Source organism: Sinocyclocheilus rhinocerous, unplaced genomic scaffold, assembly GCF_001515625.1.
Source record: "Sinocyclocheilus rhinocerous isolate Xijiao unplaced genomic scaffold, SAMN03320098_v1.1 scaffold1497, whole genome shotgun sequence".
In the NCBI taxonomy this organism is placed as follows: domain Eukaryota; kingdom Metazoa; phylum Chordata; class Actinopteri; order Cypriniformes; family Cyprinidae; genus Sinocyclocheilus; species Sinocyclocheilus rhinocerous.
In genome coordinates, this window is record NW_015645556.1 from 136,860 (window position 1) to 149,556 (window position 12,697).

At 36.4% G+C, this 12,697-nt stretch overlaps 1 protein-coding gene and 1 long non-coding RNA gene across 4 annotated transcripts in view; one reads left to right on the forward strand and one right to left on the reverse strand.

Moving 5' to 3' along the window:
• Positions 1 to 2,412, forward strand: part of LOC107706595 (uncharacterized) — a 10,196-nt gene extending 7,784 nt beyond the window's left edge. The window contains exon 3 of the long non-coding RNA XR_001636161.1: positions 2,200 to 2,412. This is a non-coding gene — a long non-coding RNA (uncharacterized LOC107706595). The remainder of the gene's footprint in view (positions 1 to 2,199) is intronic.
• The window catches only part of sfpq (splicing factor proline/glutamine-rich), a 37,500-nt gene extending 25,448 nt beyond the window's left edge, over positions 1 to 12,052 (reverse strand). For 2 of the 3 annotated variants that reach the window (XR_001636160.1, XM_016510348.1), the window contains exons 1-8: positions 11,348 to 12,051; positions 10,664 to 10,852; positions 10,226 to 10,527; positions 10,028 to 10,123; positions 9,549 to 9,745; positions 9,370 to 9,454; positions 9,175 to 9,289; positions 9,037 to 9,085 (exon numbers count right to left, since the gene is read on the reverse strand). Coding sequence is in view for 2 of the 3 variants with exons in the window: in XM_016510348.1 (XP_016365834.1) it covers positions 9,037 to 9,085; positions 9,175 to 9,289; positions 9,370 to 9,454; positions 9,549 to 9,745; positions 10,028 to 10,123; positions 10,226 to 10,527; positions 10,664 to 10,852; positions 11,348 to 11,866 (1,552 nt within the window). In the remaining variant the exon portion in view is untranslated. Of the gene's footprint in view, positions 1 to 7,928; positions 7,978 to 9,036; positions 9,086 to 9,174; positions 9,290 to 9,369; positions 9,455 to 9,548; positions 9,746 to 10,027; positions 10,124 to 10,225; positions 10,528 to 10,663; positions 10,853 to 11,347 lie in introns of all 3 variants that reach the window. The other variant, XM_016510349.1, reaches the window with a different exon arrangement.
• Positions 12,053 to 12,697: the final 645 nt, after the last annotated feature.

Here is a 12,697-nt window from a genome sequence, read left to right on the forward strand (position 1 = left end):
ATACTCGCCAAGACGGGCATTTTGACATAACTTTGTATGTATTTGACAGTTTTAGGGCAGTTATCCACTCATTTTGGTATTTGTGGCTCACAAGCTGTTTGAGACTGAGCGCGGCTTGTGCGCTCCACTAATATAGATCAGTGGTGGTGCGCGTGCTTTTGGTGTAAGCGCGAAACCTGTGGGAATGACTAAAATAATGCGCAATACAAGCACTATTTAACCGGAGCGAATGAGACGTGTGTGAGAGAGAAGGGGTCCTCGGAGAGAAGAGAGCGAGAATGCGCGGCTGACGTTATTGCCTGTGCCGCTGTACCATTAACAAAACGGATCGGCTCGGAATCGGAAAGTGAGACTGACTGGCTGGTCACCGATCCGGGCCGATCATGAGGAAAATAGTCCGATTCCGATCCCTGGCTGATCGATCGGTGCATCTCTACTTTTTACTTGCTATAAAAAGTATAAACCAGTGTTTCCCATTCATTTACCAGACTGTGGCGGCCTGCCAGTCTAATCTGTCCCGCCAGTTTCATAATAAAATTAAAATATATTTATTCTTCTCATTATAACATAAAAGGTCTTTAACATTGTGTTTTGCGCCATTGCTTTGGCTAAGTATCTGTCAAACGAACTAAAACCGAAGCACAATATCAAGTCTGTTTGTGCTGCATGTTTGAAAGCGAAGTGCACTCTTTGCTCACACGATCAGCTCGTGATTCAGCATTTTCTGCATCTCAGAGCGACTCAGTTCACAGTGAATGAATGCCGTTAACTCGATCTCTGCAGGTGCTGTCAGTTTAGCGTGCATCTGGGAACGCAACGGGCACCAGTTATGCTTTCACATTCGCATAATTTTCAACATTTTAATTGATAGTTTTCAGTCACGTGACTGGTTAGAAGACCTGGCGGGCAAAAACATCCATAGAACTGTAGCACAAGACTGTCAATTTTCTATCTGTTCCAATCCAAAAGTATTTAGATAATCTCTCAAAAGAATAAAACAAAGATATGTGAACAAAATGCAAGTTTTGGCCATTAGCAATCCATATAAAGCCAGGGCTCCAGACTGCGACCATTTTTTCTGCCGGTGCGAGTAAATTTTGTGCGCGGTCGCACATGGCGCGACCACCACGTTGTTTGTTTATCAGCTTGGACCGCGACGCACAGCGCTGCGAGATCCAGTGAGAAGTGTTTGAATTCGCCACAGAACGAATAAAGGTTGCTGTGAGATGCATTAAAATTCTGCACAGAATTCTGTTATAAACAGATCAAACAGCGCTGACGTAGAAAACAAGAAGCAGTAACGCTAACTGTAACCATGGTGTTGTGGTAGAAATAGCCAAATGTTATTACATTATTCATTTCAGGCAGGGTTTGTACAACTTGCTGAGAGAGAAATTCAAGCAATTTTCAATGACTTACAAGCATTTCACACAACTGTTGCCAGCACTTTAAAGCTCCAAAATGATTCAATTTGAATGTTATTTTCAATGGAATGACCAAAATATATTGTGGTGAACAAACACTTGTGTAAAATTATAAAAAAAAAAAAAACATCAAATCACCATTATAACCTGTAGATGGCAACAGAGGAGCACTTGTTGGCTTATTAGACATTAATTTATAGCTACTTTTCCTTTATATTTTGAAATTATAAAATAACAATTATAAAATCACTTGGCTAAAATATCAAATCATCAAGAAATCAGATTTTGACAAAGATTTGCTCTTTTTTGTGTATGAAGTAAGAAAAATCACAAAGTGCTATGAAAATAAACTTTTCTTCAATATGAGACTAAATCTTGCTGATACAGTGATGATCTCTTTAAAGTACTTTAGCACAGTGTTTCCCAACCTTTTTTTAGTCGCGGCACCCTTTGGAAATTTTAGTCAATTGTAGTTAATTTAGTGAATTGAATTTCACAATAAATGTTCTAATTTACTGTTAAATGAATGTATAGCAGTACAAGTTCACAGTAGCTCTTGTAATTTCACTCACATTCATAAACGTTTCTACTGTAATTTTACATTTAATAAGAGTACAATATATACCTTTTCTACAATAAAAATTAGATTTTGCACGTTACGGTTGTTAATAAAATAAATATCGCAAGCTTCCCAACTCAAGCTTGCTTTACTGTCAAGCAGTGTTGAACGCAGAATGCAGTGTTTTATAATCTAGAGATTGTAAAAAGGATGTAGTTAGCACATACATGTGTGCTATAGCTAACGATGAACTGCAACGATTTGAGTTAGTCATGTTTTTAGATACTTTGCTATTACACATTAAGTGTTTGCAGTTTTATGCTAAGAAATATTGCTTCTCAGTGGGCTCAAATGAAATAAGTTAACCAAATGTTTACACACTATCACAGCAGTGAAAAATGTCAATTGTAGTTAATTTAGTGAATTGAATTTCACAATAAATGTTCTAATTTACTGTTAAATGAATGTATAGCAGTACAAGTTCACAGTAGCTCTTGTAATTTCACTCACATTCATAAACGTTTCTACTGTAATTTTACAGTGATAACTGTTTGCTGTATTTTTACAGTTCAGTTGTAATTATTGATTTACAGTACTTTTGTAAATTTACAGTTTTACTGGCAACCAAAATTGCCAGTAAGTTACTGTAAATTTTACAGTACATTTTTTACAGTGCACAATCACTGAAGTTGTTGGTCAGTTCCTTTTAAGACTATAGAAGAATAATGGTACATTTAATAAGAGTACAATATATACCTTTTCTACAATAAAAATTAGATTTTGCACGTTACGGTTGTTAATAAAATAAATATCGCAAGCTTCCCAACTCAAGCTTGCTTATTCATCTATTGCACAAAAGCAATATAAACGATTAACACTTGCAAGCGTATGCAGAGTTTCTATTTAGGCTATAACACGTGTTTGCAGCGTTGAGCAATGCAGTGCTAAAATTTGCGTGCTCACGAATCCTCTTATTATAACACACTAATTGTAGACATTATGAAACATTTATTATGCATTAGGGATGTAACAGTATGAAAATTTCATATCACGATTATAGTGACCAAAGTTATCACGATTATCAATATTATCACGGTTTTGTTCAAATTAGATGAAAACATTCAAAAAGAACTGATACACACACTGAAAACATTTCAATAAGTTTTATATTTGAAAATCAACAAACAACAAATACAATTAGCAGCTATATGCACTTTTTTTTAGCATAAACATTAAATTAACATTAACATGAAGGCCTATTAATAATAATAATAATAAATCACTTGAAGATCATGTGATCTTCGGTTAGGAGATGTTGTGATGCTTTTTAAAGCAAAGTTGGGGTTGAGTTCGAGTTCACATACAAACATAAATAGAATAGGTTAATTAAATTTGTCTATTTTAATGTAAGACAACACACAATCACTGAAGTTGTTGGTCAGTTCCTTTTAAGACTATAGAAGAATAATGGTACATTTAATAAGAGTACAATATATACCTTTTCTACAATAAAAATTAGATTTTGCACGTTACGGTTGTTAATAAAATAAATATCGCAAGCTTCCCAACTCAAGCTTGCTTTACTGTCAAGCAGTGTTGAACGCAGAATGCAGTGTTTTATAATCTAGAGATTGTAAAAAGGATGTAGCACATGCACTGTCGAGTCAAGTGTCAGTGGATTAGAGACCTGCTCCCACGAGACCCGAAGCAACAGAGTGCAGCGCGGGACAAGATGGGCGAGTGCTGGTGCGGGCGGGTAGACACTCGTGTGTGTGAACTGCAGGTTAAATGCATTCATGTCCCTCTGTGTGGGAAATTCATCCCATGCAGCTTCTGTGTTTCCTCTGCATTGCAAAGATGAATTTTGATACTGATATCATTTGTTTGGTAACAGCCCAAATGTCTTTTATTCTAATTGACTGATTAAATTTAAGAATTTGACTCAAAAGATGCACACTTTTAGAAAAAAAAAGGCTTTATAAAATGTAAAAATAAATTTAAACTTATTGAAACAGATTAATTTCTATCACTGCTGTGAACGGACCCGCACACAAAATATGAAGGATATCAAAAACAAGTTTTACACGCACACACACACACAAAAGAGTACGTATAGGGACATTTAAGAGGGTTTATTCTCCAAATAACTCTAATTTCATGTTGAAGAAAAATGTGTTTAAAAATTGTGTATGGTCTCTTGTTCCAAGTTACCTTCCTCTCCACTGATTTTTGCCACTCACAAAAGCCACAAAGCCTTCCAAGAAGACAGTAAAGGCTTATATGTCATGCTTGAGCTTTAGTTAGGCTGAAACTTGAAAGTTAAGTTGCACGACATAAATGCAATGTTTCGGTATTATTATTATTTTTAATACTATCATTTTGATTTATGCCTTAGTTTTAGTTCGTACTGTTTACCTTTTTTAAAGTAATGTGAAATAGATTTTTGTATTTTTATTTTTGTATTTTATTTTTTTATTGATATAGTATCAAATATTTATCGGGAGAGTGTATGCTGGTATTTCATAAATTTCATGGAGAAAAAAGTAACTAGTAATGTAACTAACTACTAATTACTTTTGAAATAAAGTAATCAGAACAGTAACGTGATTACTTTTAAAAGGAGTAATCAGTAATTTGATTACATTTTCAGAGTAACTTGCCCAACACTGCTGTCAAATGTGTATAAACATGAAATAAACAAGAAATTAACATGTAATATTATTACTAACTGCACTTATTAATGCAAAACAATAGTATTTTTTTTATATATATTTTTTTCATATCCCTCTGAAATGAAAAGAATACTGCACATTGTAATTTCTATGAGTTAAGTCTATGTATTATCAAAGCATTTGTCAGTAATACAGTTAAAATGGGGAAAATATGTGAACGATTGCATTGCAGGCTGATTTAAGGTGTGCCCCTAAATTTTCTGCTTGTGCTCCTAAAAATTTTCAGTCAGGGGCTACAATGCTCCTAGTACAAATAGTTAGTCTGGAGCCCTGAAAACACTAGTTGCAATATTTCAATCACTAAAAACAGCGGTACATTCTAAAACGTTTAATGTGAAAACACTTAAAGTGCCTTTAAAACAGTGATATTAAAAGATGAAATTAGTACACACCTTATTGATGATGCGTGCTTTATGCAGGCAAGCAAATGAGCCCAGAATATGAGCACAATGCGCTAAATGGTTAAGTGTCTTCTTTATAATCGTATTCAATGGGAAAACATTTAATATTAAACTTTGTGCAGTGTGTTTACATTCTGGGTTCATCTGCTTGCCTGTACAAAGTATGCACGATCAATAAGGTGTATACCAAATTTGGCCTTTAAATATCGCTGTCTTACTACATTACTACTAAATGCAATCCTCCTAAAAAATAACTGGTGGTCAGTTGAGAAAAGCCTAGTTTTGCCCTTCATGTGGGCGTTCCTGTAAGGGTGTGTGATGCCACGTGAAAACTATCAATGGGCAAATGATTAGAGTATTTCACTAGATTTGTAATGAGACTCGTTTGTAAACCTGTTTTCACAGAAGCTGGAGTTGTTAAAATAAAAGCTCAATCGTTTATCTATTGCAAGCAGGACCAAAAATTAACAGACATGCACAGAGAAAATACTGTAGTGGCACAGCACTGTTTATTGGAAGAAAAATATAATTATTGGGGTGGGGGTTTATTTGAATGTATTTCTGAAGGGAATTGACTGTCTTCAGAAAAGTTTCGATGGCCTTTTTTCCCCTCTTACCTTCGATTAATGCATATTAAACTAGTACATAAGTGCATCGCTGCTTTGTTTACAGCGGTAATCAGGAAAATGATGCATCGCTGCTGTTCCATAAGTGCCACCTGCTGTCAGAGAATGAATTTTGCATTTTCATTCAGCCTGTCTGCTGTTTTTGATTTGTGCAGGTACGTTTTAGTATAATTTCACAAAGCTAAAGTCAGACTATTCTGTTTTTGCTTCAAATGTTGAAATGATACAATCATATTTAAAGCAAAAACTGCTCAAGCTACATGTGTGCTGTATCTTTGTTTGTATCGTGATTACAATGCAGTGGCTGGCTCGAATTTATTTTTCCTTTTCTTTTTTTATTAAATATGTTTAGTTGTTATAGCAACTGCCCGTTTTTGCAAAAACAGTTTCATGACCTGGAAAAAAATATTTATGGGCAGTAAATTTTCTCAAGTCACCAGCTATTGGCAGATGTGGCAAAAAGTTAGTTTTAGGCCCTGCTTGCAAGTGTAGAAATTAGGAGAAAAGTATTGTAATTTCCCTACTGTAGAGTAAAATAATATACCTGTGAAATACAAATTTTAATTTATTGTACGGTGCAATTGCTTTACAATATGTATTTTTATATTCTAAATAGTTTGGCTTCCAAATTCACCAGTCTGAGCAGAGATGGGCGATAAATCGATAACAATAATTATCGCGCGATATAAACTTCCTCGATAAATGATAACAAGAGGTCGATAAATGTCCGATATAACCTAATGTTTATGAGGCAAAGGTGGAACGAAAAAAGGCCAATCACTTAAAGCGCGTCACTCGGATCAAAGTTCAAACGGCAGCGAAAACTTCACTAGAGCAATTACTCGCTTATGAGTCACACTTACGCAAACACTAAACAGCGCTGTGAGATCCAGTGTGAAGCGCTTGAGTTCAGCGTTACAGCCAGATGAAACAGCGCTGACAAACAGCAGAAACACTGTGCGCAACGATACAGTCAGAAGGCTTTTTAAATCAAACAAATCACTATCATTTACCATTGAATTACTGTAGTAGCACTTACTGCACCATGTTATTGTGTCAGAAATGTGAGTATTTGTGTAGAATTTTATTATATTATTAATGTAGACATGTATTAAATGTATTGAAGGAGGAGTAATGGAATATAATTACAGTACTTTTAGTGATTAAGCTATAGCGTTTATACTACCGTTTTTCATACAAATACCTAGAAGCCATACTACATTTTTTTCATGGTATTGAGGTGCTATATTTGTGGTTTTAATTGATTATCATGATCTAAATGTATGCTACTATGGAAGACCAATGGTTAAAAAGACCTCAAACAGTCAGAATAATTCAATTTCACCATATAAAAATGAGATTGCTACAATTTTTACAGATATTACTGATTTTGATAATGAACAAATCTATATCTGCATCCTAACTCAAGCTACTATTAAATGTGTGTTTCTAAGAGACAAAAATGTTATATTATAAATATTATCAGGCAACACAAACCTGTTTCTTGATTTGAAACAATATTACTCATTAGAACATGCAGAACTAAGAAATTATTATTTTTTCTATTAAGATATTTATTTTGTTAAGTAAAAATGACTGTAAAAGTGAATTCAGTAACGAAGTGTATGTCATGTTCTGATCATAAAGAATAGTTTAAAACCACAATAAACCGTCTGGTTTTTACAACTTTCACATCTGAGCAAAAATCTGCCATTAAACTTGAAAGAAATAAAATTTGACATTTATCATGATAATTATCTATATCGACTGAATCTGATATGAAAAAAAATATCGCCCAGCCCTAAGTCTGAGTGTAATTTAGACTGAGACACTATATCAAAACCTAAAAAGTTGAGTCCCCTTTAAATTTCAAGTCATTTTAAAGTCAATTTACCAGCTTTTTTCTTTTAGTTTGAACATGGGTTGGAGCTCTTCATTTTAAACTCTTATAAAATGTACAAAATTCACTTGGGGGTCATGCCCCCGGACCCCACTAGAGGGACCGAGGTCCACCCACCACAGTCTCACAAAATCCTGTGGGAAACACTGATGAACTATAAATCAATGATCAGAAGGGCATGTAGTAGATTATATACAGGTTTTTCAGCAAAGTTTTTTCCACAAAAGGGTGGAAATACTGAATTTCGAGACACTGAACCACCGAGAAACAATAAGATGCATCTTACCAGCCAATCCCAGGCCTCCACTAGGATTCCCTCTCATCTCCCTGTCTCTCTGTAGAGAAACAAAAATATAATTTTACTTGAACGGATTTAACCAACATTGTATTTAATTGCTAAGAGCTTTCTAAATGCATTACTTACATTATCCATAAAGCCGCCCATTCTGTAAGACTCCTCACGTTTGCGCCTAATCTGTTCTTCAATTTCTCTCTGCCGCATCATCTCCTCTTCTCTCCTACGGCGTTCTTCTTCTTGCCTGAGGTTGAGAACAACCAATCGGTTAACTACTATTACAGTTTACAGATATTACTGATTTTGATAATGAACAAATCTATATCTGCATCCTAACTCAAGCTACTATTAAATGTGTGTTTCTAAGAGACAAAAATGTTATATTATAAATATTATCAGGCAACACAAACCTGTTTCTTGATTTGAAACAATATTACTCATTAGAACATGCAGAACTAAGAAATTATTATTTTTTCTATTAAGATATTTATTTTGTTAAGTAAAAATGACTGTAAAAGTGAATTCAGTAACGAAGTGTATGTCATGTTCTGATCATAAAGAATAGTTTAAAACCACAATAAACCGTCTGGTTTTTACAACTTTCACATCTGAGCAAAAATCTGCCATTAAACTTGAAAGAAATAAAATTTGACATTTATCATGATAATTATCTATATCGACTGAATCTGATATGAAAAAAAATATCGCCCAGCCCTAAGTCTGAGTGTAATTTAGACTGAGACACTATATCAAAACCTAAAAAGTTGAGTCCCCTTTAAATTTCAAGTCATTTTAAAGTCAATTTACCAGCTTTTTTCTTTTAGTTTGAACATGGGTTGGAGCTCTTCATTTTAAACTCTTATAAAATGTACAAAATTCACTTGGGGGTCATGCCCCCGGACCCCACTAGAGGGACCGAGGTCCACCCACCACAGTCTCACAAAATCCTGTGGGAAACACTGATGAACTATAAATCAATGATCAGAAGGGCATGTAGTAGATTATATACAGGTTTTTCAGCAAAGTTTTTTCCACAAAAGGGTGGAAATACTGAATTTCGAGACACTGAACCACCGAGAAACAATAAGATGCATCTTACCAGCCAATCCCAGGCCTCCACTAGGATTCCCTCTCATCTCCCTGTCTCTCTGTAGAGAAACAAAAATATAATTTTACTTGAACGGATTTAACCAACATTGTATTTAATTGCTAAGAGCTTTCTAAATGCATTACTTACATTATCCATAAAGCCGCCCATTCTGTAAGACTCCTCACGTTTGCGCCTAATCTGTTCTTCAATTTCTCTCTGCCGCATCATCTCCTCTTCTCTCCTACGGCGTTCTTCTTCTTGCCTGAGGTTGAGAACAACCAATCGGTTAACTACTATTACAGCGAGGGTTTCCAGAACCACAATACATTACATCAAACATACCTGAGCTGCATCTCTTTACGTTTCTGCATCTCCTGACTGTGCAACTCTTCCATGCGACGAAGTTCCTCCTGACGTCTAAGAAGGTCTTTTGAAACAAAATTATCACCCAAATCTATTATTCATCCCATAATCAAAAAGGCCATTCATAAATAAACTAACTCAGCAGACACATCACTCACCCTGTCTGAGCATGTTTGCTTGATGCTCATGATAGGCATCTTCCATCTCTCCTTCCAGCTTCTCACGGGCTTCACAAATGTTTTTCTCCACTTGCTGCCTCTGTTGTTTCTCCATCTCATCAAGGGACTTCCATCGCTGGGAGTATTCAAACTCAAAGGTGCCAGGACGGGCAAACCGAGGAGGCTGCTCTCGCTCCCTGAGGTCAAATCAAAGCCGTTAACAATTATGTCTATCGTTATGACCAATAAACCATGAAGAGGTAAAAAATGACTAATTTGAATGAAGAAAGCTGTGCTGAACCTACAAAACTAGGCTGCCAAATGACCCCACTCAAATGCTTGACACACCACCTTCATTTACATGATAAGAAGTCTGTAAATTTTATAACCACCTAATAACAAACTTGATTGCTAATCCCAAGAGACTTTGATTCTAGTCACAGAATGCAAATATATGTGATAAAGCATTTGGAACTCACTTCTGATAACTTGGGTTCTTCTGTGCAAGTTTCTCAGGCAAACCATCCTCATCATCGTACTGCTCTAACAATTCAACCACAATTGGACGAGGAGACCTAGAAAAAAATAAAATGTTTATGCAAAGCAACATTCTATAAACCTACTCCCAAAATTTGCTCTTCTGCCAAATTGTACAAATTAACAGAATTTCATCTTACGATGTGAGAAGGAACACTCCGTCACTGATCCGATCAAGGGCCTTCCGTGCAGCTGGCTTGGAAGAAAACTCAACAATGCCCTTCCCTGTTGAGCGGCCACGGTCATCTACGATAACTACAGCCCTTTCCACCATTCCAAACTGTGAGAAGGCTTCTTCCAGCAGCTCATTGGACACAAAAGGAGACAAGTTGCGCACAGAAAGTGCAGCAGAATGAGTGGCAAAACGAACTCTAAGTGGTCTGCCTTTCATCGGAATATCATCCAGCTCAGCTTTTGCGAGCTCTGCCAAGGCACGGGATTCCTAAAAACATAAGGTTAATTTAATTTAAACGTAAATTTATAAATATATAAATAAATGTATGTATGTATATATATATATATGTGTGTATAGATTTTAAAAACTAAACTACGTAGTACTTTAAAGATCTAAATCTTACCAGTCTGATAAATCCAAAACCTTTGCTTTGATTGATGAAAATCTCACTGGGCTCCCCATACTTTGCAAACAATTTCCTGAATTCAGGTTCAGTGATGTCGTTTGGTAGGTTCCCAATAAACAAACGGCAACGTTGAGTGTAGGTTTTCTCCCCGGGCTTGCGCAGCAAAGACAGCGTTGCCTTCAATTCCTAAAATCAGATATTTACAAAACAAATACATAAATCTTAAGGCAAACCTATCGTGCGGCAAAATGAGAGAAATCAATGCTTGAGTCGTTCGCAGTGCGAACGAACTAAGTTACAACCCTTTGCAACGCACAACTTAAACACGACCTAACGTTACTTTTATCGAACAACTTGGGCACAAAAAAAACACCGAAATGTTAGCAAAATGAGATAAAACACGTTCTCAACGTTAAAAAAAAAAAAAAAAGAAATTTATAAACTATCACGTTTCAATGTATTTTTATACGGACAGAGACACCAGGCGGACCAGTATGGAGCTCAACCTTTGTTTAAGCGTCTACAAAATGGCGGATCTGCCTCATATTCGTAACCCTGTACTACTGAACAAACATGTGTGCTAAAAGTGATAAGTTTATAAACGCTACTTATTCAAACACTTCACTTTCTTACTAAAAACAACACTACTGCATGTTTTTTCTACGTATGAAGCTATTTTACCTGAGAGTGGTCGTCGCTCTTGGTAATCTGTTGTTGTTGCTGTGGCGGTGGTGTCTGCTCCGCGTCTTTCTTCACGGGAACAGGCGGTTTTTGGCCATTTCCCACCCCAACGTTGGGTTGGTTCTTTCTGGGCTGGTTCTGCGGGGACCCGAGGTCCGGGGTCTTCACGTTATTCTGTGGCGGTGGAGATTGTATCTTCGGCTGAGCGGGGCTGGCGGTCTGCTGTGGCGACGGGCCTTTGTTGCTGCTCTGCTGGGCCAGACCAGGGCCTTGCGCCGGAGGTGATTGGACCACTGGCTTGTTCTGATTGAGTTCCTGCGGCTTCTGTGGCGTAGAGGCCTGGTTGGGTTGGTTTCCCTGATTCGGCTTAAACCCGCCACCCATATGGGATCCTCGGTTTTGATAAGGATGCTGGTTTTGATTTCGAAAGTTAGGGTTTCCCATGCCACCGCGCATCCCGACTCCTCCGCGGCCTCGGTGCTGGAATCCTCCACGGTTACGGGAGCGGTCACGAGACATTTTCACACAAGCAGACTAGAATAAAAGTTAAAAATATTTCGAGAGTAGTAGATAAAGTGAAATAACGCACTATATTCAAAAACTACAGATGAGCTGGTAACCTGCACTCCCTAGGCTGGCTGTGTAAAATGGCCGCTGGTTGCGCGACTCGAGAAGAGCATAGAAATGGGAGGGCTGACGTGCTCACGAGCCTCCGCCCAAAGTCCGCAGGGTTACTAGCGCGCTCTAGTGGCACTCATGTTCTCACGCGATACTCTGTCTCGCTGTCGAAGATGAACAGTGGTAAACTACAATGGGTAAAAGCGATTGTTATACTTAAGTACCAACTGAATGTAATGTTTTCAAACACGTAATTGCATGCTATTTACTTAAGAGTGCTTTTTAACCTAATTAAATAGGGCTTAAGTAGCCTACATCTTTATTTATTTAGGCTACATTTTTATTGTCTTTGAAATATGGTCACAGTGTGCTGTCAAATATACTGACAGACATTTTCTAATGAAACTTATATGATAGCCTATGTATTTAAATAATTTGTGATTACACATTTGTAATGAAGTTGCAATTTAGTAGCCTACATTTAAAATATATAAACTTTAAATGTGATCTCTAATAATAACACAAAAGTTAAAATTATAATTAAAATTAAATCCTTTACGCCTGCACCTGAGCTCAATTTTGAGTGTCATGGCAAAGGCTGTGAATACTTATGTACATGTGATTTTGTTTTTGTTTTTTTATTTTTAATAAATTTGCAAAGATTTCAAACAAACTTCTTTCACGTTGTCATTATGGGGTGTTGTTTGTAGAATTTTGAGGAAAATAATGAAT